The sequence below is a fragment of the Aulonocara stuartgranti genome (assembly GCF_965226115.1).
Source record: "Aulonocara stuartgranti genome assembly, chromosome: 9".
NCBI classification, from domain to species: Eukaryota; Metazoa; Chordata; class Actinopteri; order Cichliformes; family Cichlidae; genus Aulonocara; species Aulonocara stuartgranti.
Window position 1 is genome coordinate 17,493,486 of NC_138960.1, and position 27,079 is coordinate 17,520,564.

At 41.7% G+C, this 27,079-nt stretch overlaps 1 protein-coding gene across 4 annotated transcripts in view; it reads right to left on the reverse strand.

Moving 5' to 3' along the window:
- dpp6a (dipeptidyl-peptidase 6a) overlaps window positions 1–27,079 on the reverse strand; it is a 267,275-nt gene that overhangs the window by 181,076 nt on the left and 59,120 nt on the right. The window contains exon 1 of one of the 4 annotated variants that reach the window (XM_082546444.1): window positions 715–1,281. The exons of 2 other annotated variants lie outside the window; for them this stretch is intronic. In XM_082546444.1, the coding sequence (XP_082402570.1) occupies window positions 715–882 (168 nt within the window). In that variant the 5' untranslated portion in view covers window positions 883–1,281. Of the gene's footprint in view, window positions 1–714; window positions 1,282–27,079 lie in introns of those variants that run through there. One more of the 4 variants, XM_082546445.1, reaches the window with a different exon arrangement.

Genomic DNA, 27,079 nt, shown 5'->3' on the forward strand with positions numbered 1-27,079 from the left:
CATCACGTCAGGCTCAGACAGGCGCTTTAAACGGTCAAAAGTAGATTTTAAAGAGCCTGGACGACCTAAACGAGTCTGTAAAAACCACTCCCACAAATAAATAAGCTTAGGTAAACAAATGTAGTTTCAGAACTGAAGATTTTTAACGACAATAAAAAAAAATGCGAACATGTTTGGAGAAGGTTGGAAGAACGGCTAGGAGACACATAATGATTAGCGCAGATCCCAATAAAACCAATCAGCATGGAGGATTGGGGGGCGGGGGTGTTGTTGTAAGTCACGATTTAAACATTAGTTCTAATCTAATTGTAAGGCACACTTGGGTTACAGTAGCATCCCTAGACAAATAAGCAACACTCGACAACCTCTAACGGAGGTGTCAAAGCACTAAGAAGCCATTTGTAAGGTTTATAAAGTTACCAGAAGGCGCCAGAGAACGCACGTTGCTTTTCAAGAGACGTAAGTGATGCGTCATTTATTGACAGATAAGCCAACCATTGAGGGGATGACGTAAGTTTGACAAGTCTGCCTTTAAAAAGGGGAGAGCAAGCAGAAGGGCATTAAACAGACTGGGAGATTTACTAGCGCCAAAATTCCATATATTACGCCAATATCCAACTCGCTTAGTGTGTCTTAGAGGGCACTGTAACTATCTGAAAGTGGTCAGAAAATGCATTCGGACAAGTAAAGGTGACTACAGTTTAAGTTTCTTACATCCTCGTCCTCGCAGCGCCGGCCGTGCTGCTGAAACCGGGTTCGTTGGCTCTGCGCCGCACTCTCCCCTTCCACACTTTGCCCGAGGAGGTGGCTCGCCTCTGGAGGGTTGGGGAAGGATTTGTTCGTGTTGATCTTGCCGGTCAATCTCTGATACAGTGACGCCATGTCGACTGCTTGTCATAAAATAAAGAAGGGATAACTTGGCTCTGCTCTCAATCAATAAATGCGCGCGCGCGGACACACATATACAAAAAAGTTCGAGCAGGTCGAGCCGCTATGGCTGGAGTGATTCGATTACACGACGCTCTGGTTCAGTTGAAAGAAAGAAAAAAAAAATATCACTCTGTGTTCAGGATGCATGGCACGTACTTTCAGGCTCGCCGGTCGGGTCTCAACGATCCTGCAGCAACGCAGTTCCCACACTTTCCCAACTTGATCCCGAACTGATGCAAATACAAGGAGGCTGACTCGAGCACCAAAAAAAGGGGAGAAGCCAGCCTCGACTGGTTGATATCCCGCTTCTCTTTCCCTCCCTTGTGGTAGAAAAGAAGGTGACGGCTGATAAACGTCCAGGGAGTGATGGGGCTTTGCCTTACAAGTATTCGCAGACACCAGGTGGTGTGCAAAACAGCTGCGAACAACACAAAGCAACCTTAACACATTAAAGTGCAGGTTTTGCGGTGAAAACTTGCGGTGATTGACTTGGCACATAGATCAGGTTCTAGTAAATCTAATAGTTGGGGTTTTTTTTGTTGTTGTTTGTTTTGTTTTTAATCTTTGCCTCCATTTGGGTTACAGAGCCGCTTTGCAGAGAGCAAGAGTGCCCTCATGTGGACCACGGCGCAGAAGACCCAGACAGGCATGACATATTTTCAAGGAGACAGGTTTTCATAGAGCATAAAATGGGAAGATTGGTTTCTCTGATATCACTCAGTGAGATTTCCTGCGGTCCCAATCTTCCATATTAGTTTACACCCTCTGTGTTTCAGGTGACAGGTGACAGGTGACAAGAGACGCTTATTTGCTTTCCTATTAAACAACAAAAATACTGTTTTCTTGCAAAATGCAAGCTGCAAACACAGAGATGAGACGAGTCACCGCCTTTGAGACAGAATAAACTTGCATTTTAAGCCTGGAGCTCCATTAAATCACACATCAAGCTAATTATTTCTATTACTGACTCGTCTGCCTGTTGGTTTCCTGTTTTAACAGAATAATGATGTATAATTTCGAGGAGCCCAAAGGGACCACTTCAAATTGTCTGCTGTCATCTCAGCAGCCATCCAAATCCTAAGGACACTGACTGTCTTGTTTATTACTTTCTTATATCCTCACTCACATCTGAGATGCTGTACCTGATAAATGTTTGGCTTTTTTTCCCTTTTTTTTTCTTTTGTTCTACATAAGACGTGAATTAAATGATTGCTTAATTATCGGTGTATCTGTTTAAACAAAACAACTTTGAATGTTTTGAAATGAAGAAAAGAGCCACTTTTAAAGTAAACGATTACACACTTTAAATTTCAAGAAGGAAAACATCTAAAGGCAGTCAAAACAGTTTCTTTGCGATGCTGACTGGCCTCTAAGACACACTTCTTTTTTTGCTGTGCCAGCTCGAGGAGACTCATTTTATACAACAGACCCGGAATCTGTCATCTAATTTGATTTTGTGAGTAGTCACAGGATACAGAACACCTCCCTCTGTGTATTCAACAAGCTCAGCATGCTGGGATTTCTGCCAAACACAGACTAACTCATCCACTCACCACAGCCCAACTACCTCTCAAGTTCTCGAGTCCTCAAGGAGAAGCTTAACGCCACATGAATTGCAAACACCCCTCACATATAACAGCCCACATCTGTTTAAGTTTACCCTTTAATTAAGATGACTTCCTAAAAAAAGATTAGACAGGCACACACTGCCACAGCTTCCAACTTGCACAGTACAGACTCATGCCCACCCCCCCAAAAATGTGTTTCAACCCATCAAATCCATCTCAGACTGTGGCAGACAACCCAGAAATGGAATTCAATTTTTAGGTACTGTGATGCGATTAAGCAGAAGGAGAAGAAAAGAGAAAAAAGCCTGTGAAGCAAGATATGTCAAACAGCAGGAAATCCTGAGAGCACTGATGCAGCTAATGTTAAGGTGGGCTGAGTAACATCCTCAGCATAATTATTAATACAATTAAGAAAGGAAAGAAACTTTCCAGACTGGCATTGTGGTCTGACTTAGACTCGCTTCTATTTTCTCGTATCCAATTAACTTACTGACTAAAGTCATATATGGACAAAATTGGATTATTTCTGGGCCTCCCCATTGCTGGATGTAGAGCTAAATGCAGCAGTGCTGTGAGCAGATCAGCGCTAAATCTGGGCAGCAGAGGGCAGAGTTGCATGTTGTAATCCCAGTCAGAGTATTTTGTTTGTGGGCAAAGACTGGCTGACATTAGCTGAGCGGGACACTGAAGATTTTAAAAGGATGAGAGAAGCTAAAAAAAGTCAGTTATACTGAAAAATACACCTTTCCTAACGATATTGCCTGATAACCAAGCAGAACAGAGACAACTTAGCAGCTTCTGTTTCTTTTTAAATTAGACCTACAAACTGCAATCACAAATGCAACCTTCCCAGATGTGTAAGTGTTGGGGGGATTCTTTCTGTGCCAAGAATTCACTACTGTCTAGTGGCTAAGAGCAACTTCATTTCAAATATTCATTTCTATATTTTTTAAAGTAAATAAATGCCACTCAGCTACCCAAGGAAAGAAAAACATCAATATGACAATTTTGCTTTCATTCAAAAACTGCAAGCACACTCACAAGTTCATTTGCATCCCATTCTGTCAAGCAGCCATCATGATTTATGATGGATAGTTTCTCATTTCATGCTGCTGTGCAAGAGCCATACTTATCAGGCCACATGTCTCTCCCCGGACTGCAACTACTCTGGAGGGCTGCACTCTCTAAATCCTTTCCTCCATCATAAAAATGAAGGCAGTGCAGAAGCAGCTGCCACAGTAAAGGTGGCAGAGGGAGTTGTTGGGTCGCCGTCCACAGTATTTTCAAAAGCTGTGTCACTGCCAGCACATCTTCAGCTGCTGGACTGCCAGACAGCAATTAATGTGTGCCAAGGGAGGCGGTCGATCATTCTGACAAGCTTTAAGCAACATGAATTATACAAAAGATCAATTTTTTTATGCTAAGGGAATAAATGTCGAAGTTATTAAATGTTCATGTTTTAAAAGGTGAAGTTTAACCCTCAAATTTTTGCCCTAGGAACCCATAAGAATGACAATCCATTAGGGATAAGGGGGCCTTAGGGACACTTTCTTAGATAAGAATCCATTCTAAAAATTGAATCTCACAACTTGCACAAATTAGGATAAGATGAACTTAAAAAAGAATGAGAATGAATAGAGTCATACAGTGCTGCTCTCATTACATTCACACATATGGCACTGGAGCAATCAATCTAGCTGGAAACGTTGAAACAGAGAAGGCGAGGTCTTCCAAGTATGTATCAAATAAAAGACACGTTTGACCTTGTCAGAAGAAAAGAAAATCCCCCAGCTGATGGTGTGACGGGAGCAGGCATTCACAGCAGGAGCAAAAGTTCAGGTGCGGAAGAAAGAAAGAGCGAGAACTCATGAATTTATACGGTGGTGTCACATTTCATTGTTGCAGTCCATTTCTCACTGAGGATACTGTCATAAAGCTCCACCTCCAATCCTGAGCTTCACAGAGAGAGGATCAGTAGTCATTATCCGAGATATTCGGGTCTGTTGGACCTCTAGCTGACGATGAGGGAACCCAATTTGAAAATGCACCCCGGCATCTGTCCCTAAGTATCTCCAAGATGCAGCAGCTGCAGTTTAAAATGTGGTAGGTTAAAAGCCTGATTGATTTAAAGGCTTCTTCTTGGGTTCTTGGATTCTCACAGAAGTTTCAGCTTTAGATTAAAAACCTTTTTTGTGTTCTCCATGCTAGTTGGGGAATGTGTGTATACGTGTGTGTTTGTGACTGTTGGCTTGAGGCTTGTTTTGAATGACAGGGGGAGATTGAAGGTGGTGGAGCCTGACGCTGTTGGACTTAAAATTAAATGGCCAAATTAATAGGTGCTGTCACTTGCCGCTGTGAAACCACCTACTCGCCTCAACACCAATCCGAAGGCAACATCGCTCTTTGATCGACACTCCCCATCTGCCCCAGCGCCAGGGCGGCAATCTCTCATGACGAATCAGAGCACTGGGAAGGAGAAACAAATCTCGGAAATGACAAATAACACGAGGAGGGGGGGAAAGAAAAAAAAGTTTTGACAAATCATATTTTGCTCATGCGGCAGTTTTTATGATGTGTCTATATCAACTGTGGATTTGCCAGCAAAGTGACATGAAGCATGGCGAATTGAGTCGAAATCCTATTTGAAATGGGCAAGATAAAGTCCCCAGGAAATTTAGAGGGACAGCATGAGCAGGAAGGAGGTGCTGAAGTGGGGGGAAATAGAAAAAGAGCCAGGAGCTGTGAGCGGGTGTGAGCCGTAACGATGGGTAAAACATGAGTGCCTATCAAGTGTAAGAGGCACAAAGGTAATCTGCAAATGCAGGGCTGGAGAGGAAGAGGGGGGGAAAATGCATTTGTTATCTCAGGCTTCACTGTTGACTTGGATCCCATTTCCCAAATAGGACCAGCAGAATCATTTTACGTATGGTGGAGATGGTGGTCCAAGTAGAGAGTCTGTGTGCTGAGGGCTGATTTATCTTTCTGGCAGCTCAGCAATAACCAAACAAAGAAATCCAGTACCAGGCCTTGGTACTGGATTTATTGCTAGCTACTGTATGATCCATGACTCTTTTTGAAGAAGCATCATTCTAAACAATAACTATATTTAACTAAAACCTAAAAACTTTCCATCACCATTATAATAGTGTTTCTGTTTTGTGCTGCTTAAAGGGCTAGTAAGTACAATTTCAACATTCAAACTATTTTTTTTCTAAATATGTACTTAGATTTTCATGAATAGAAGGAACTGTAAGTGTAAACTGTAATTTTCTTTAAGTCCTTTACTCAAGCCACCCACAGAGCTAATATGTACATAAGCTTTAAAAGATTACAGTAACACTGAAAAGGTTTATAAAGGTGTTATTAGTAAGCTTCAATCATGGATAAGAGCATTGGGCTACTTTTCAACTGAAGTTGACTCTTAACATCTGAGTCAATTCATAACGCTAATTAACAATTATTATGTTATCTAACAGTACTTTCAGTACTGACTGAAATTAAACATGAATAAAACTTTTTTGTCTGGATCAGATTTTTCTCATTTCATCAGCTTCAGTGTTAGGCCTACAACTCCCAAGACACTTAGCATGTCTTTTGTTATCATTTCAATAGAGTAACCCATCCCAGAAAGAAAAATTACAAGGTGTCTGTTATAATTACAATTTTTTAGATGTTATCTAGATGCTAAAGCTATGTGATGTATAAAACTGAGTGTGTTATGTTAAGTCACAGTTTTAGTTGAGTTACTGGTTGCCATTGGGTTCAAGAATGAGCTATTTGCAGTACATAATTTGTTTCTCTGTGTTTATACACGACTCTGCATTTAATTATGAGTTATTATTAATCTCTGGCTCTCTTGCAAAGCATGTCTTCTGGCCTGGCCCTAACCTCCAACTGGTGGCAACAGATGGTTGCTCCTCCCTGAGCCTGGTTCTGCTGGAGGTTTCTTCCTGTTAAAAGGGAGTTTTCCTTTCCCACTGTCGCCAAAGTGCTGTCTCATAGGGGTTCATCTGATTGTTGGGGTTTCTCTGTATTATTGTGAGGTCTTTACTTTACAATATTAAGCGCTTTGAAGTGACTGTTGTTGTGATTTAAGGCTATATAAATAAAATTGAATTAAATTATTAAAAACATCAGTAACTGTAATTGTTTTCCAGATTTTTAGTTACAACTAAGTTCCTATAAAATTATGCAGTTTTCATTTCTGATGTGTCTATTACTGCTGCTATGTCAAAGCAGTCTGTGGTGGGGTGTGGTCTCGCCATGCTCCCGTCCTGGGTTTCGGCACCACTTTAACAGACGCACAACAAACCCGAGCACATTTCAACACTTTTCAGCATCGTTCTTTATTTCGGTTGTCGTTTCCAACTCAGCTGCACCTTCTCAGCTGTCAGCCCCATACAAACACCAACAACCTCACTCAGGACCCAGTCCATATCTAAATGTAGTGGAGGTGTGATGAGCTGATGCCGTTCAGGTGTGTCCGCCTCCCCTGCAGCAGCGCCACAGACCACGCCCTGCCAAACAGTCGTTGTCAGCATGCATGGTGTTTTGTGAAATGGGCATCCCTCTGAACTCATCCCATATGGACATGTGGTCTCAACTTCTTTGGATCCCATTTAAACAGACTGAGAAAACTGTCATTTTTCAGCATGCAGGGCTCCAAACAAAGGTAGAAACACTCAAATGAGACACAACAACTGGTCTCCTGACTGAGAAGATATGTTTTACACAGTAGACCACAGTTTCTTCATGGTGACAATGTGTGACAATATATGATAATATGTAAAAACGAAATAGTCATAAATTGTAACAACAGTAATTATGTCCAATTAGATACCATGATTTATTTTTCAATAAGATCTCAACAGCAGGGGGCAGTGGTTTGCCTGTGAATGCGTTGAACTGTTTAGAGATGTGTGCTTTTATCCACATTTCCTCAAAAAGCTTGTTTACTGTAAGTCTTCATTGTATATAGGGAACCGTTTTTACTAAACAGGTTTAATAAAGGTTGCATTAATTCACTGCACCATCACCATCAAACTGGTATTACACGAAAGTACAGCATAGCCCTAGTTCAGCTTCAGCTGATGTTTCTTCAACACTATACATAGATATTTTTAAGATAAAATCATAATCGCTAAAATCTATTTTTTAACAGTTATGTGCAATAAGTGGCTCCAAAATGTATTTTTGGGATGAATTTTATGTATGGCAAAAACACATTTTCATTCATTCGTCCAAATTCTGTCTGGCACATGCGTATTTTAAAACTTTGGTTATCTCCAGTACAGTTTTAATTCTGTTAACAATGCTCAGCTGTTCACCGTGTGGGCTGCAGCTTATTAATTTATTTTAATACTGTACCAGTTGCTTCCACAGAAGTGTTACCAGATGAACAGTATTAATCTACAGTAAGAAGTCAGGCGCCTAGCTACTCGACTTCCCTGTTTTCTTTGTTTTGCTGCAAGCACTGCTTATTGCAGCACAGCATACGCCCAAGCCCTCTGTTAATTTGTACCTCCAGATGTCCCTCAAATTATATCTGCATGAGGTGTACAGAAGCCAGGAACGTGTTTAGAAATGGGATAAAAATGGATGGTGCAAATAAGAAAGAAAGAAAGAAAGAAAGGTTTGATAAAAAAAAAGGGTCTGGAAGAATGAAAAGTTCTAATAAATATGTCCCAACTAGACTTTTGGCATTTGAACTTGCCGCACACGTACAGTATACACGCGCACACACACAAACCTCAAATCCATGATCGTGAAAAAGCTTTGTTATTACTACAACAACCTGCTGTCATTATCTGATGGCTTTTTAATTTGTTTTACTAGAGGATTTCAGTCACAATTTTGACTGGAGGCCAAGTGAACTGGCCAGAATGCATTAACCATGGCTTCAATTAGCAGAGAAAAATCAATACATTCAATTCCACATTAGTCATTTCTCCACTCAGCTTTTTTTTTTGTTTGGTATTCTGGCTCAGAAAGTGAAAAGGTTGTGTGAATGACTAAAAAAACATATAGAAAACCCGTGGATTTAAAGTAATTATTGATTTGTTTGAGGAGAAGTAAGGTTTAAATGCCACAGAGGAGCTGCGTCTGAGACAAATGTCCACAGAAAAAAATCGCTTATTCATATTTCAGCCTTTGCTGCGTTGCAGTCAATCATCTGTCATTTCCAAAAGAATCAATACTGAGTCTCGCTTTTTTTTCTAATATATCCCACGTTTTTACTGAACTAATCTGCCACATACCACAAAAAGTGTTTTCTAATAACATTTATACATTTCTACCAAAATGTCATTACAGCACACTCTGCTGCACACTCCCCCCTCCCCCTGCTTCTTACTTAGCAAGTGAAGCATTTCTGCCTTTTAAAGTGAGAAATTTCCATTTGGGATAATAGTTCATAGGAACCATTTTACTGGGAAAAAAAGTGATTGGAATTAGATGCATTAGCTGGCAAATGAGACATCTTCACATGAAGTAGTGATATGTGTTGTCTGCCTCGGGAGGTATGAAGGAGCTCTGTATTAAAATCTGGCACATCAAAACTCTCAGACAGGCCTGGCTGAGGCTCACGGGCTGTAAATCATCTGATCTGCATGTATCAAAGGGCTGGACCCCACCAGGCTCTGGGACATGGGGAAGGTGAGCACTGGATTCAGTATATTGATGTTAAAGTGTGCTAGTGATGACTAGTTGGTGAAACACATTGAGACCTGCGGATTCAGGTGTCTAAGAGGACAGAGAGAGGATGGGGAGGGAAACCTGTCAAGATATGAATCCGGATGCAGCCTGAAGGAAACGATTGATGGGTTTCTTTACATTTTTTCAAACTGAAAATAAAATACTTTTCCATGGCCAAAATGAGCAAAAATTCAGAAAAGCAGCTACTTTGCTGCTTTGGGCTGGCAAAATCTACCGTGTTGAATATAAACCAGCACCTACACCTATAGTTAACAGTGTGCGCGACACAAACTATCAATAATAATAATAATAATAATGATAATAATAGATCAATCTGAAAATTCTCAAAGTAACAATTCTATTAGTTTCAGAAATGAGCTAATTATATAAAAGGAGCAGTGGGAAATAAATGCATCTAACAAATTTGTTGTTTTTTGTGTTTGTTCTCTGTAACCATAATCTAAAAATCCTACTTTTGTAAATGCTTTTTTACCAATGGAGCCTGGAAGAGCTGTTTCTAGCTAGTAGCTATACATAGTTGTATATTTATTTGCTATTTATTTGCATTATTATGAGTCAGAGGAGACACTCCAGCTGTGATGCACCTCACACTCTGAGTCAGCCTGGTGATTCTGGTTTGCAGGATCCTTTTTAAAAATGGACTTTATTTGCTTTCCCAAAATGGTGTGGTCTATAAATCGCTGAATATGGGACTAAATATGGGATTTAAAAAAAAAAAAAAGGTGTTGTTGTAAATTGTAGGAATTTAACAAGTGACCCAGACCAATTGACGTTCTCTTACAAATGCTTTTTCTTTTTTTTATTGCACATCATCTTTCTTGACATGCACTTTAAATAAAGAGTGCATGTTGTAAGATTATTTAGTGAACACTACAATTGTCAGCTCTTGAAAACTAATATTTTATTCAAGCTAATTAAAGATTTGCAACTTGACCACAGTTGCTCACACACCACTCGAGGTGACTTTAGCTGTCTAAAAAATGCAAATACATCTAACCGTAGCCACATATTACTCTAGCTTCTCCTCAGTTTATTGGATTTTTGTGTCGCTCTGCAGTGCATGTAAGCATTTAGTGGCTACCGGTACTAAACTGTTGATTGTCAGAGTGTAGCAATCCACCTAAACCCATGAAAAAAATGTTGTTGCAGCCACTGAACCCAGGGTCACTTGACAAGTGTGACTATGAGACAGGCGGAGAGCCTGATTTAACTTCCACCTTAACCCAGGAGCCTTGAAATATGGTGAGTGAGTTATGAATGGGAGCCCTGGGGAGGGGGGGCCAGCACTAGCCATCAATGATGCAGTCATCCTGTCATTGTACCCAGACAATATAACACTCACAGTCCAGTGGTCTGACCCAGTGGGTTGCTCATGTCGACTGACACAACGGACCAGATTCATGCTTGAAATCCAGAGAATGATTAATATTTTCATTAAAATGAGAGCCCTGCCAGTGAGTATGCTTTTAAATGTGATCTTTCTTCTTTTTTTTTGTAAATGACAGAAAACTGGCAACAATTCAAAGCTAAAAAAATGACAAAAGAGCAGGAAGTCTGAAAGTCTGATTAGTGAAACAGCATCATGCAAACCACATGGGCTTAAATAGCAGTAATAAAGAAGCGGCATGGACTCAGAAATGCTAAGCTGCAGCCGCATTCAGTGATCCAGCTCAACAGTTCTTCAGTATGCACACTACAGCATGAGTGCAGCTTCAGCCTTACCATTTTGGAGGTGGTGGTATCGATCTGCTGGGTGATAATTAGCACTGACATGACTGAAGTGACACTGAAACCTCGTCCTGCGCTCTGCTCCTCTGCTCTCCTTTTCTCCAGTACAGAAAAAAGTCCTCTGGACAAGTGCCGAATGAGTGGGAGAATTCACCTAAAGTGGGAGGATTAGTGAAGCCCCCTTCCCCGAGCCTGAGACCCTTCTGTCAGCTGACTGGCACACTCCAGGCTCACTTCCACCTTAGCCAATCAATCACATAGCTGCATGGATGCTGTCTGATGCACTGTGATCCATTTGCCAGGATGGGTTCTTTTGGAAATGTGTGCTCCTCGGCTTCACTCGCTCCGGCTGTCGCGCTTACCCCCCTCCTCAAACACACATCACACACAAACACACTTCTCCCCTTTCTCCTCCACAGCACTCTGGCTATCCCTCTCTGACTTTTCTCCGCCTCTCGATCTTTCTCATTGACTCTGCTCCTTTATGGGGTTTATCAGTCTTTGTCTCTCCAAGACAAGTCGTCTTCTCGAACTCTCACTTGTAGTAGCTGCACACAGTCTGTGCGTTCGGCTACTCTCTCCCCTCCCCTGATTCATTCTCAGTCTTGTCCCTACCTTTCTCCCTCCCTACTAAGCTCTTCCCCACAAGAGGCTGGCTATTTTTTTTTCTTTTTTGGCGGGTTCAGCACCTGAACTAAATTGGAGGTTTTAACATAATCTTTTGGTCTGGCTATGAGAGAGAGACATCTGCCAGCCAACGCAGCCAAAGATCATTCTTTTACATCTTCATTGCTGCTTTAGTGAGGCAAAGGTGTGCGTGTGTGTGCGTTTATGTGTGTCTGAGTTGGCAGGTGGGTAAAGAGACAGAAAGAAAAGAAGGGAGGGTGAGGGGAAACACAAGAACAGACGGGAGGCAGAAAAAATGTCTTTGCTACTAAAATAAATACAGGGAATGCACCATAATGCACCAAGCAGAAGCTCATGCATGTATGAAAGTCGTCATCTGCTGTTTGAATGGCTAGAGTTATTGCATCATACCTGGCATCAAAGGAACTTTTGACTGAGTTTGTGTTTTCCCTCGATGAATGAGGTGTCTGCTGCTGTCCACCAATCTGCAGATCAATTTAATCAGTCCCTGTGATGGGTTGTAATAAAGTGGCGGTGATGTATTCGTGCCATGAATTGAACCTCATAAATTATCGCCACCTCTTTGGAAGATTGGTCTTGGGCACAACGCAATCTAAATTTATGTAGCGTTTATAGCTACAGCATGGTAAGCCAAAGTGGGAAAGTAGAACGACCGGTCGTACACATGCCCAACAGTAGCAAGGGCAAAAGGTACTAAATGAGAAGCAGTGAAAGAACACCAGAGTGGCACGGAGCCTGGATTGGAAAAGGCTGAATGTTCTACCCCAGGGCAGAACAAAGTTTTGTGATAAGAAACTTCTGGAAGTTTTCAATTGAGTTTAATTTGCTTACACGATATTGGCCAGACCCTGTTAACTTTCAAGGGCAACTTTATTCAGTCTACAAAAGTACAGGAACCAAGTATAATCCCTGCATAATAGGACAGGAGCAGAAGCGCTCAAAGATGCAATACTGAGAGTCAGTACAACCAGAGACACCTACCAGATCAAGCATATAGCTTAGACCGTGGTTGTTTCCACAGTGTAACTTAGTCTGTCACAGTTAACTGAAGCTGCCAATCAAGCAGGTCATGTATGTCATTACTTTGCAAGTGATCAGTCATAACAGTCATAACCGGAAGGTTGCCGGTTCGATCCCCCTGCTCTCTGTCTTGGTCGTTGTGTCTTTGGGCAAGACACTTCACCTACCACCTGCTGGTGTTGGCCAGAGGGGCCGATGGCGCGATATGGCAGCCTCGCTTCTGTCAGTCTGCCCCAGGGCAGCTGTGGCTACAACTGTAGCTTGCCTCCACCAGTGTGTGAATGTGAGAGTGAATGAATAGTGGAATTGTAAAGCGCTTTGGGTGCCTAGAAAAGCGCTATATAAATGCAATCCATTATTATTATTATGGTTCCTCCTGTGGTTCAGCACCCCCTCAGACTGACAGAAGTCAGGTTACCAACAGGTAACTTCAACAGCAGTTGCCCTGCAGTAGAGAAGCTGTTACTCCCCTGGTGTCTGTTTAGTTCTGCACACAGAGGAACACAAGAATCATCCTATATGAGAATATTAAAGCATAACACGACTTGCTTGTGAGTACATTTTGCACTTTTGACTTATGACACACACACTTCACACTTTTATTTCTACCTGAATTAATAATTACCAGAAGAGTTCAAAGACACACAAAAGAGAAGCTTTCACATTTTAGATGGTAAGTGTGACTAGATTCTCCATTCTGGGAAATAGCATAGTTTGTGGTTAAAAAGAATTTCAGGGTTTTTTTTGTTTGTTTTTTTCATGTTTTACTCATAATTTTCGATAATTTAATTTCTTTTCACCCCCCTCATTCTTTTGGACATGCCTCCCAGGAAATTGCAGATATAAAGCACATTTAACTGCTGAAAGGCTTTTTATATTCTGTGCAGAAAGTGTTTACAGGTTCACAATAACAAAAGCAGCCGAAGCAAAGTGGACTGTAAACAACAGGGAACAGGGGAGCCTCTAGGAAAAAATGCACACAACAAAAAAAAGGAACATTGTATACCAAGGCATCTAAATAAAGGAGCAGTTTTCTATTCAGCTGAGGTAAATAAATGCCCTGAGCCTCATTTCAGAATTTATGGGAAATAGTCTTGATATTCAGGAGTAAAACCAACTCTTCAACAATTTCAGAGATCTTTCAGAATGTCATGCTGTAAAAACATAAGAAGTTCCTCGTTCACCTATTTCACCGACCAATTTTTCATCTTGATGTCTGATGTTGATGTTTCAATGCACAGAAAAAGTCACCGTAGCTGCAAAGGGAAATAAATAAATAATAATAATAATAAAAATAAAACTCAGCATTTTCTCAGCATGCCACATTTGGATTTAGATTGCTAATATTTTATAGTTTACAGATTCAGCAGACCATGTGATTAGTTGCATTCCAATCGTGAAAGCTAAAGTAACAAAATTAACTTGTTCAATTGAGTTCCTGGTTGAATTATCATGTATCGAATTGATAAATAAACAAACTGCGTGAAGAAATGCCTTAAATGCATTCCACAAGCTGCCCAAACTCCTCCGTTGCCTTGTAAACAGACAAAAATCCAATCAGTACACAGATTTAAGCTCTTTTTATTTGTGTTAATGCTTAAATGGAGCTATAAACATCACATGTGCTTATTCAAAAGGTTAATCAGAAATATTCATTATTGTTTCACTAGTATAAGACGATTGTTACGGCCCTAGCAGGGCCTCCTCCTGAAGGTGCCTGTGTGGGCGTGTCACACTACCTCTTCTGCCTGAGGTGCCACCTTTCCCTTTTGTGCAGCTGACTCTCGTCAGTAATCAAGGAGATTTAAGCCCAGGGAAAGGTGAGCTCTGGGCCAGAGTGCCATTTGTGTGGTTTACAGCTAGTGAGCTGAGTGTTTTTGTGGTGTTTCCAGCTGGTGAGCTGTGTTTTGTGGTTGTCAGCTAGTGAGCTGCGTTTTCCTTTTGACTTTTTGCCTTACTGACCGACGCCTGAGTTTTGTTTGTTTCTTTTATGGTGATAACGGCTTGTCCGTCTCTTTTAGTTGAATCAAACTGTTTGTACCACTGTGTTTCCTGCGTGCAGACGCTCGTGTTTTATTAGTTTTATTTTATTAGCTCTGGGCCAGAGTGCCATTTGTGTGGTTTACAGCTAGTGAGCTGAGTGTTTTTGTGGTGTTTCCAGCTAGTGAGCTGAGTGTCTTGTGGTGTTTCCAGCTAGTGAGCTGAGTGTCTTGTGGTGTTTCCAGCTAGTGAGCTGAGTGTCTTGTGGTGTTTCCAGCTAGTGAGCTGAGTGTCTTGTGGTGTTTCCAGCTAGTGAGCTGAGTGTCTTGTGGTGTTTCCAGCTAGTGAGCTGAGTGTCTTGTGGTGTTTCCAGCTAGTGAGCTGCGCTTTCCTTTTGACTTTTTGCCTTACTGACCGACGCCTGAGTTTTGTTTGTTTCTTTTATGGTGATAACGGCTTGTCCGTCTCTTTTAGTTGAATTACTTCAATAAAACTGTTTTATTTAACTGTTTTGCCTCCCTGACTCCTTTTTCTGACCCGGTCACTTTTGTTACTTCCCCCTCCCCGCCTAGACCCCCCCCAGGGGAACGTAACAAGTGGGGGCTCGTCCGGGATCGTTGAAAAGGGAGTTTTGAGTTGGAATTGGTTTTTGATTATCTTGCTTTTTTTCACCTTTAGACATTCAACTTCCCAGTTAAGTTAGGTGAGTGTCCAGCTGAGCTTATTAAGTTCTTCCTTCAGGCACTATTTTGTTATTTTGCCTTTTTTATTTTCGGACTAATCCTGGGCGGGGATTAGTTCCCTGTTGGGGGTAGGCAATTCAGGGCCCCGGTCGCTGAAGTTCTGCCTTTCAAGTCGCCTCGAGCCCAGCACGCTCCAGAAGATAGGTAGGTAAAGGTTGTTGTGCTTAGGAACTGGGTAAGTTGTGTTTGTTTAGTGTATACTGCAAGAGGTAAGTTGATCAGTTAAAGTAAGTTGTGTAGTTTTCCATTAATCGGTTAATTTTTGGGTAGTCTGTGTGAGTTGGCAGACAGGTGTGGTAGTGTCCTAATTAGGGTGTTTTCTAACCCTTCTCCGGCCCCCAAAATGGCTGATGAAGCCATCAGTGCACAGGTGTCTAGAAGCTCGTTTGTAAGCAATAACATCCACCTGGTTCCCGTTTTCTGTGAATCCAGTGTTGAGAGCTTCTTCAGTGTGTTTGAAAGCATAGCAACTGCATTACAGTGGCCTGAAGATGTGTGGGGGGTGATGTTGCTGTGTAAATTCACAGGTAAGGCTCAGGAAGCTTGCTCTGGTCTGTCTAGGCAGGACAGCCTAGTTTATGAAAAGATTAAAAGTGCCGTCCTCCAAGCCTATGAACTTGTGCCTGAGGCCTATAGGCAGAACTTTCGAGGTTTGGAGTTGGCACAGGGTCAGTCCTACCTTGACTTTGCTCGGGAGAAGGCAAAGCTTTTTGGTAGGTGGTGCTCTGCAAGCCAGGTTAACAGTTTGGGGTCGTTACGTGAGCTCATGCTTGTGGAGGATTTTAAAAACTCTGTTCCTGAGTCTATTTCTTGTTATTTAAGTGAGCAAAGGGTTTCCACTCTACAGCAGGCTGCCATACTGGCGGATGGGTTTACCCTAACTCATAAAACAAACGCGGTGGAATGTGACATCCCTTCTCACGGTAACACATCTTGGAGAGCTAGGAGGGAGCCAGCTAACAAGGCTGAAAAAGTTGTGGTTTCGAGACCCAAAACAAAGCTTTGTTTCTTCTGCCACAACCCTGGACACCTCATTGCTGACTGTTCAAAATTGAAACTCAAACGGAAAGCCGACTCAAAGCAACAAGTGGCTGCTTTGAGAAAAGCTAGTCGTGGTTCTCAAACCGACAAGGTTGCCAGGCCTAGTAAAAGGCTACACTTGGAGCATAATTGCTCAATCGTGTCATGTAGTCAGTGTGAGAGGTAAACTAACCCTGAGCTGCTGCTGGTTGACAATGTCCCCGTTCCTCAACATGACCTGCAGGTGGACAGATCATGTATAACACCACCACTCAGACCTGCACCCCTGACTAACAAACATGCCTGTACCCGTGACCTGAGCAATCGTCTGAAAACTGTTGCAGTAAGGTCTTCTGACTGCCTGCTGTGTTCTCCACATGTGATGGCTCAAAAAAGCCCTAGCCACCACATGAGACATTGTTTTGAGGGTCTGCGGCCACCCTCAGTCAGTATTTTGAACCCGTTGAGATGGGGTTGGCAGCTTCCGCAGGCAATGCCTAACCGTTGCTATGGGGTTTGGTAGGTGGAAAGCCTGCGATTTGTTGATGCGATGGTTACGGACTTGATTAGTTGTTTTGGTTATCATAATCATTTGACAAACCACGGGTTTGTATTTATGGGAGGGGGTGTTACGGCCCTAGCAGGGCCTCCTCCTGAAGGTGCCTGTGTGGGCGTGTCACACTACCTCTTCTGCCTGAGGTGCCACCTTTCCCTTTTGTGCAGCTGACTCTCGTCAGTAATCAAGGAGATTTAAGCCCAGGGAAAGGTGAGCTCTGGGCCAGAGTGCCATTTGTGTGGTTTACAGCTAGTGAGCTGAGTGTTTTTGTGGTGTTTCCAGCTGGTGAGCTGTGTTTTGTGGTTGTCAGCTAGTGAGCTGCGTTTTCCTTTTGACTTTTTGCCTTACTGACCGACGCCTGAGTTTTGTTTGTTTCTTTTATGGTGATAACGGCTTGTCCGTCTCTTTTAGTTGAATTACTTCAATAAAACTGTTTTATTTAACTGTTTTGCCTCCCTGACTCCTTTTTCTGACCCGGTCACTTTTGTTACTTCCCCCTCCCCGCCTAGACCCCTCAGGGGAACGTAACAACGATTGTGACATGTGTCTGTGTGACAAAACCAGTTAAAGATCCATCAAAACTCGTTAAATATTATAACAAGCGGAGCCGATGGTTAACAGTATCATCCATACGCCTTGCCTGTTAACTAACACCTGGATAAGGGCACTGTCCTCCACCTGATCCCTTCAAACCCATTAATTCCATTATTGAGCCCTGAATTTTCAATCCCCTCAGATTACAAGAAAGGAGCGAGGAGACAAAATGAAAAAAGTCCCTGAGGTCTGAAGAAGCACTGAAGGCAATTCCAATATATTGTCTTGGAGAATGAGGCTGGATGGAGCCATAGTGAGCCAGGTAAGGCTACTTTGCTTAAGAGAAGAGTCAGACATAAAATGAAAACCATAATCAGTTAAAAAAAAATCACAAGAATTTTAAAAAATATGCACTCTAGGCTCTTGCAAAAGCTTTAAATGAGGAAAATGCCCAACTGGAAAATGTAATCTAAGCATGATTCTGAGAAAAAACAGGACGCAAACATATTGCTCGAAATCATGCAGATGAAAAATGACCGTGATGCAGTACAAATCCATTTCAAAATAGCTTTCCATTTTTTTGATTAGCAAGCAGCATTTTCCTAATTTAATCTGGCCTCTGAATTGAATTTGTATTACAGCCATAGTTAATAACTTGACATTCTGCATATGACTCTGTGCTATTTAGATAAGTGATGGGACTTCTTTAAACACCCACATGCCAAATTGCCCCATTGCTCATAATAAAACCGATGTCTGAATGATTCGCTGCTGTTATATTTTATTGGAATTGTTAATAATAGGACTATCAGAATATAATGCCAGGTCCATGTGTCGGGATACCACGGAGTAAAAAAGAAGAAGAATCTTCAGGGAGGATTTGAGAAGATGAAGACTGAAATGGCATTCATGCGGTGGCTTGTGAATAAAAGATGAAAGTTTTGACTTGGCTCCAAGTTTCTTGTCTCCCGTGGCTCATCTCAATTACTACAAAAGCGGTTTAGAGGAGAACAGAGTCAGTAAAGTACACACTAAAGAGGAGCTGATGTGGGAACGCTCAAGGAAATTTTTCATATTTAATACGTGGAGGACAATGACTGACACTTCAGAAAACAACAGAGTCCCCAAACACAAAGTAACATCACAATATGCTGAAGCTCAACCTACATTTCACGCTGTGCTGAGTTGAAAAAAAAAGCGCTCAAGTGTCATGGCGCACCTCAATCAATCACGCCTGGAGAGCAATGGCCTCTTTCAACACACAAAGCTCTCTGTGCGCGCTAGTGATGGGCAGATGAAGCCCCATGAAGCACTGAAGCTTTTCATCCAATTGGTTCACCCCAATGCGAAGCTTCATGAAGCTTCATTTGCTCTAGCAGGACACCTACTGGACGTAAAAAATAATAGCTGGCATGAATTTGAAGAGTGTGGCATTTTGCACACAGCCTGTAAATGTCAACAACAAAAGGAGTGTGTAAAACATGTATATTGTAGTGATGGCAGTATACTGTGTATATTTATAGTGGCAGTATGGAAAATGATTATTTGGAAATGCTTGAAATGGAAATGATCATTTACTGTGAGGTGAGGTGTGGTTGGGGTGTGGACAGTAGTTGTGCTTTTGTAACGTTGAGGTATGGACAGCTACACACTGAGGCTTTGAGCCTCAGTCCTGCCTGTTCACATTTTATTCTGTAAAAACTAAATTTTCACTGCTTTTATGGCCTTTTTAGTGGGGAGAACATAGCTGGGATTTAATGATTTAACAAATCTTTTAAATCCTTTGTCCTCCACAATGCTAAATAGCTGTGAGTCCTCAATCACCATGCTGACCAGGTCTTCATCTATTTGAGATTGTTCTCCTGAGGAAAGACAATAAAGATAAAGCACAAATATAAATATCACACACGTAACTTATAACAGTTGTATAATATTGTTATATCATTTAGTAACATTACAGCATGCTATATTATCATTGCATTTGATGGCTCACCTGGTCTTGCTCCACAATCGGTGTTCCCCTTATTCTCATGCAAAGCTCTGTAGTGCCTAAGCATGGATGAGGTGTTGTTGTTATATCCCAGCTCCCTGGCACATAGCAAACACTTCACCTTGTACAAAAGTACAGACAGCTTAACATAAATTGTATTGCACCATCAGTATTATGAAAATACATCTTCTGTAGAAATTTACATACCTTGTTGGGAGGAATAAGATCAAAATGTTCCCACACAGGGGAGGACATCCTCCTCTTCTTAGCTGGCTCCATTCTCTCCTGACTTTCTCTCCTCACTCTCATAAACCTCCAAACTGTCTCCAAACTCTCACTAACCGCAGCTCTCCATCAAACACCTACATTTTGATTGAAGTCTGAGGGGTTTATATCGCTGTCATATCTCGCGGCAAAGTTCGAACCACTTCATGAACCAGTCACGTGGTACAGCCGGGCAGCGAGGCTTCGGACGTCATCATTTTCAGCTCCTCCCATAAATGAAGCAAGCCTCGATACGCGCTTCGCGGAAACGCCCCCTCCATTACTCGACACACGCTCCGAAGCCTCGATACAGAACGTCCCATCACTAGTGCGCGCTGTTTTTAAAGGCAGAAAGACATGATTCAGTCTATTTTTTTTGACCACTCTTGTTTTACTGCAAGCAATAATTCATTTTCACCTTTGACTTATTTTCAGCAGAAAGTTTCGGATGGAGCAATATTGGTTAGACTTATATGTTTTCATTGATTTTTGTGTTCACACAAAGATGTTAAGCTTTGTGGTATGAGAAGACGCAGTTCATTGCAATTTAAGTAAATAGGACCGTGTCACCTCAAGACTGGCTGTGAAACTGCTTCTGCACACAGAATTATTGAACTGAATGCTATGAAATGTGGTACAGTAATGTGTAATAGATTAAGTACACGGCGAAAGCTCTCTCATGGTCTGGAGCTGTATTTCAGTCAGCGGTGTTGTGAATGCTGTCAGGAAAAAAATGGAATTATTAATGCAGAGGAGTACCTCCAGATTTTTAACCACCATGTAAAATCATCTGGAAAGTGTCTGATTGGAAAAAGTTTCATTTTTCACCATGATAAAGATCTTAAACATACTGCTAATGTAGTAACACCATGACTGAATCGGACACACGCACACAAGCACACACGCACAAACACAGTGAAACACTATCAGTCATGGATTGGCCCCTGTTACAAATGCACACATTATGATCCACAAGCTTAAATGAAGATTTACAAAGCTTGTGTGTAACTATTGAGCACTCACAAATGCATCATTCAATCCACACATAAATACATACAAGTTATTTCACTGCACGCAAAACTATTTTACAAATGAGTACATCCAAACCTGAAAAAATACTGATCATTTACGCACAATTTATTAAGTTCAACATCATAAATCGAATACTTTTCTCTTTCAAAAAGCTTTCTATGCATACAGATGTCTAAAACTACACCTAACATCCCTCACTTACAAAACCTTAAATGGATGTGAATCGCCTGATACGCACAGATCACATCACACGCACAACTGGGGTTTTGAGACAAATTTTATGCTACTAGTTTGGGACAGATCCATAAAACTAAGTTGCGTTCAAGGCCCAATGTAAGAAGAAGTGATATAATTTCACTCATTTTGAATACCAACAGATTTTCATCAGTGTTCCATTGCAGGGAGCAGCATCTTCTACTCCTGAAGAGTTTCTATTATAAGTGCTGTTGAAAGCCATGATAAACACTAATATTCTAACTCTGAAGAGCCTAAAGAACTCTCCGTTTCTTGGATTTCTCAAAGTAAACCCTCAGAGACAGATTGAGCTACTGTTAAGCAACAAAAGCCTCAGCGGTGCCCAAATATTAATTTAACGAGACGTCTGTGAAAACAGATTAATACACCTCCATACTGTTCGCAATAAAACAATCTGTCTTGGGCAGAACAGAAGCTCTTCGTGACTAATTGCCTTTTAAAGTGACTTGTGCCTGATGCAGAAGGGCAAAGTGATTCACTGACACCAACAAACAGCTCAACACCTCACTCAGATGAGATGAGAGGGTGTTTTAACCAAAATGCTGAGGCATTAATCCAAGGCACCGCCTCCATTAGCCTCAGCTTGTCAGAAGTGAAATTGGAGGGAGAAAAGCCCACTCTGCGGGCATATAGTTAATTTCATGCCATACTGAGGAGAGACAGGGATGGGTAGAGAGTAAGTGCTTTAGGTCGAAGGCTTTGCAGCCCTCATAAATACTCATCTGTTAGTTTTGAAGTTGAATTGCTCCTTCCATGGAGTTTGTTTTGAATGGGAGCGATGAGTCCAAGGTCAGAACGACTCTTCAGTCTGACCATTGATCTCAAAGCCAGGCCAATCCAGAAGCTTATGATTGATGACAAGCTGAGCCAATCGGGTAGCGCAGGCAAGAGAGGCCAATACGGTGACAGATGGAGGAGCATGTGCACCGTGTTTAATAATGTAAAGGCTCGTCATACTGCGACTCAAGGTAAATGACAGGAGGACCAGGAGGGGAATGTAATTTCCCTCAGCAATGTCAGACGCTACCTGCTGATGTGGTTTCCTGCATGTGCTCTGCTTCACCTTCTGAACGCTTGCACATCACATAAATGGATTTCATCCAAACTTAAAAGATTAAAAACAATGTTATGCCCACCAAAAATTTAGTTTCCACAGCAGGTTTAATGTCAAGAGTGTCAAGACAGACTGGAGTGACTACTCCTTACATGAAAAATGTTCTAATGGGCTTTATTCTTTTGCTGGACAAGCAAAAAGTTATGCTCTTTTGCTTGTTTCAGATTAATCATTTAAAAAAGGAATTAAAAAATACAGTTATAGCATGATAATGACTAAAACCATCACTGATGTAAAAGCAACATGAAACCATGAACGTTTGTATCACAATTTTGGCTCTATTATTAGTTGGTTTATGAATGCTACTCAATGAAGGTAACTATTGTCTGCTCTTTTCAAAAGACTGAAAGTGGACACAACTGAACTACATTTTAAAAAGGGTGAGGAAATTTCTCTGGAGATGTGTCACTGTGTCACGCTTGCAGCGTTAATTTCATTTAGCTTTTTTTGCCCGGTAACCATCGTCTTACATCATAAACCCTGAGAAGCTTTCACAGCTATCTTCTCTTCGGGCAGCAATCGCTATACATCGTAAATGAAGAGCAGTCAAGTCAAGTTCCTTCCTCGCATACTTCATGCACCATGAGCAATGATTGATTTCCTTTTGGTGTCTACAACACATCCAGCCCACTTCTGCTTAATTTGGTGATTTCCTGCTTGTGTTTAACAGGTGAAAACTCTGTGTGCAAAAGTAAGCAACAAGTAAACCAGGGAAAGTGCTACCATCAGCTGAAGCTACAATTAACACTTAATGATCATGCTAAAGAAAGCCCATCTAAGGTCACATTTATGCATACTGGCAAGGCTAAACAGAATCACTAGTACCTCACTATACCGCTGCATTTTTGTCCTTTACGCTGTTATCAGCTAGACTTCCACGCTCATCAAGTGTGTTTTAGAAAATTGCCTACAAGTTAAACAATGTCAGAACTTAAGAGTTGAGCCTTTGAGAACACAGAAAGTGTTGACGTAGCATATCAAATGCGGCTCCGCTCTGTGAGTTCAATCTTGGAGGGGGCCACTGGGGCGAAGGATAAAGAGATATTGTGTGAGCAGTGAGCGAAAAGCACCAGCGAACCTTGGAGATCTCAACCACTGCATCGCTGACAGGTACAAGTGGAAGTAAAGGGGGGAGGGGTGTTGGTGCACACAGAGGAGGGTTGGAGGGGCTGCCAGTCAACCATCCCCTTGTTGCCTTGTAGACAGATCCAGATGTCCCCCCACCTGCTCTGATTGCATTCTCCACACTTTTCCCCAGAGATTGGAAGATGGGTGCGAGAGGGTACACAAACGGGGATGTGCTGTGGTCGACAAAGAAATAGCAGTACCTTCTATCTCTTCGTGCCCTCCTCCTCCTCTGTGTGCACAGTGCCCTAAGCACCATGGGGATATTGAGACAGACATATCCCTCCTAGATGAAAGGGGCATTTCAGTCACACAGGCCCCCAAGGTAAACGTGGTCTGAGTAAGCAAGCAGGTCTTCGTTTATTGTGGAATGGGAGAGAGACTCAAAGGCACCATAATACCAGTGAAAGCAATAAAGGGCAACTGCTCTGTTCACACTTCTGACAAGCTATTTGCGACTGTACCAGGCCATGAAGACATATGCTTATTTGTTATTGTTTGTGAAGCTCTAACAAAGTTTGCAGAGGTAACTGCTGTCTCCCCCCATTTATTAACTGCCACAGCACCGCCGCAGTGGGCCTCGCCGATGCTCCCGCCTTATCACTTGTGATTTGTGCACAGGATTATGCATCAGATAAACCTGGTGATTTTGAATTTCTATCTTCCTTCCCTGGAGGTTTGCGTGCCACTGCGCAGATCTGCAGTATTTTGTTAATGGTTAATATCAAGCACAGTGTAAGCTGCCATAAACAAGGCGAATGTTTTGCAAAAGATTCCTCCTTCTGCATTCATTCAAGCCTCAATACACCTTCGCAAGCTTTTGATAACTGAATAAACACGCCGCTGAAATAATATTTCAGAGTTTTAACATGATCCCTCATTCTAGGTGTCAATATATCTCAGTAATAAATACACACAATAAACCGAAAGCGCACAGAACCTTCCCCTAATGATAACCGAGAGCTGGCATAGTAAGATGAACACCTTAGACACAACAGAACGAACGCCACCCTCACAGGGCCATCGTTCATTTGTATTCCTTTCTGTTTGAGAGAGACATGCAAAATGTCAGTGACAAATTTGTCTAGACGCCATTATCTCGGCGTGGATTCCACAACAGAGCCGTAGAGAGACTGCGCACAGACGCCTGTGGCTACATAGTCATTTTAGCAGGAGCACCACAGAAATGTTGATATATTTCCCCGGGGACAGTGTGGCTTTCTCTACTGCAAAAATCCTTTCAGAGAACACATTTTGCTCAATTTAGCGATGAAGCAACACAGTCCCAATATTGCCTTTCCACACTGTGAATTTCAATGAGCGCCTTAGTTACAGTGGTATCTACATGGAAATAAGAGCTAATTCTGCAATCACGCTGCAGTCTAAATAGGGATGCAATTAGTGCACTATACACTAAAGTGGAGATTTAGCTGCAAAGGATTCACTTCTTACAATGACAGATGTTTAAAGGACCGTGTGTTGAGCAGGTCCATAGTTTCAGGAAACATGTACAACAGACTTCTAATTAACAACTTAGCTAAGTTTGGATGCTTTCCTTTTTTTGCCCCATTTGACAGCAGAGTATGCGTGGAGTAAATCAAGGGAAATAAAACTTTGAAATTTAATCTTGAGTGCTGAGCTATTTAGCACATAAAAACCCATCAAACGCTGACAGACACTGACAGAGAACTCCCATTTACATATTCTAATTATAAAATTCATCAAAGATAAGTTCATTACACTGAAATATTACATAGACTTTGTGTTTATTGAGTAAAACTTTTTTCCAAAGCGAAAAAGGAAACTTTTTTTGCCCCGCGTTTGCTATCGTATGTCTCCTGAAATGTCAGCAACTTTGAGGGAAGTTGTTCTGTTGCAGAAAGAGGTGTTTTCCAATAAATGCAGTGCAGCTGATTGGCATGGGGCTCCCACAGCAGAGGCTAAACTCAGCTCACACACCAGCATGGGGACTGGTTGTGTACACGTTTAATGAGAAAAGGAAAAAAAGAAAGATTTATATGCGTGCAAATGTCCATCAAACCGCAAATAATTGATTTTTATTAATATTGGGATTTATTAAAGTTCTACAGTAAATGCATATGTTGCCCTTTTTTTTAAAATTAATTTTGTTTACTTAGCTCCTTGCATTATCTCAGTTGTTGCCCGGGCTTCTACAATTGGCTGCACAATTAGCAACAGTAATACAATAACTCTATTTTTTGAGCCATATTGAGATTTTGAGATTTACAAACCACAGTGTTGGGTTCTTCTTAACCTTTGCTTATCTATGAGGAGCCAGCTGTGCATGCCGGCTTCTTTCTGAGCAGCGTCCTGCTTCGTGGGTGGGGCACATCTACTGTTATCCCCCATTTTGCTTTATTTTTATGTTTTGGGAGAAAATGACGTACTGAACAAAAAGGGTGTTACAGGACAGATTTTCTCTAATTAGAATCGGGGCCAGTCCAACCCGAGTACAACAGGGGAATCCACACACTTCTGGGCAAAGAGTGGATATTGGAGAGTTGCACATCCATTTAAATGTGACCACTGCAGTTTGCAGCTATACGATTACACGTGATAAATTGTCCTGACACTTTAAGCAGCATTTGCAAAGTGGAAAACATGGAATAGGCGGGCAGAAATCGAGGGAGAAACGAGGCGTAAAAGGCCCTCCTTACAAAGTTGAACTTGGATGTGGGGGGATGTGGTCAAGACGAGGACATGAGACAGACAGACGACAGGGAGAGAGAGAGAGAGAGAGAGAGAGAGAGAGAGAGACTAGAAAACTTGGCACTGACTTGTTTGACTGCAGCCAGAGTGCCAGCTGAGAAATATGGCTGCTGTCCCTGGCACTAGTCACTTTGACTTTGACTCAAAGAAACACACACAAACACATATAAGTTATGCTGACATTATAATATTTCACAAGTTTGAAACAAATCTCGTGTTTCTGCAAAAACACAAGATTTGCGTGTTTTTATCAGCTACCTTCATGGGAATAAGAGGCTGGGACATTACTGTGTAATTATTCAAGTAGCATCTCTATTTAAAAGGACAAATCAGATCATTGAAGAAAGCAACGCAAAAGCACACCCTCAATACCCGCAATATCTTTAGTCTTTACTTTCTGGGGATATACTAGTGTCTTGCTGAGAAGTTGTTAATGTGTTCCGTTTAGTTTCATTTTTCCTTAATATTTTTTTTAATGTATCTCCCAAAAAGACAAATGCCAACCTCTACGCCAAAAACACTGTCTTCTGTGGACATATAGCTGCAGGTAAAACTCGAAACATTTCCCTCAACTTTTCAAAGAGCCGGAAAGTAAATAAACGGCAGATGGAAATGAGGCAGGTCAACTGTCTTACGTTTCACGCATGCGCAGTGCAGGAACGCAGTGTTTTCAGTGTGGATGAAAACAATGGAAAAGGATAGTCTGGACGCCGAGCGCTTTTAGACAAAAACGCTGTTTTCTAATTTATCTGGATTAGTGTAGACGTAACCTGGAGGTGTGGTTGTGGAGGATGGCTGGAATACTCTGCTTAGTTTGCTGCAACTGCAATCTGACTTCAAATAAGTGGAAGATGATAGGTGGATGCAATTGTTCCCAAACAGTGGCATGAGTCTGCAAATGTACTGCGGGTGGACCGCAGTAAACAGAAATTCAGTTTGAAATTACTCAGAAGTATGTACAATTATAGATTTATATACATTTATCTTTATTAATCTGACCTGAATTTACTAATATCACCTACAGGTTTGCAAAGTTCTGTTTTGAAGCCTTGAATTTAGCATTTAGGCTGTGGACATTTTGAGTTTTTAAGAGTGAACTGATCATATTTGGAGGAGGGGTGGAGTGAG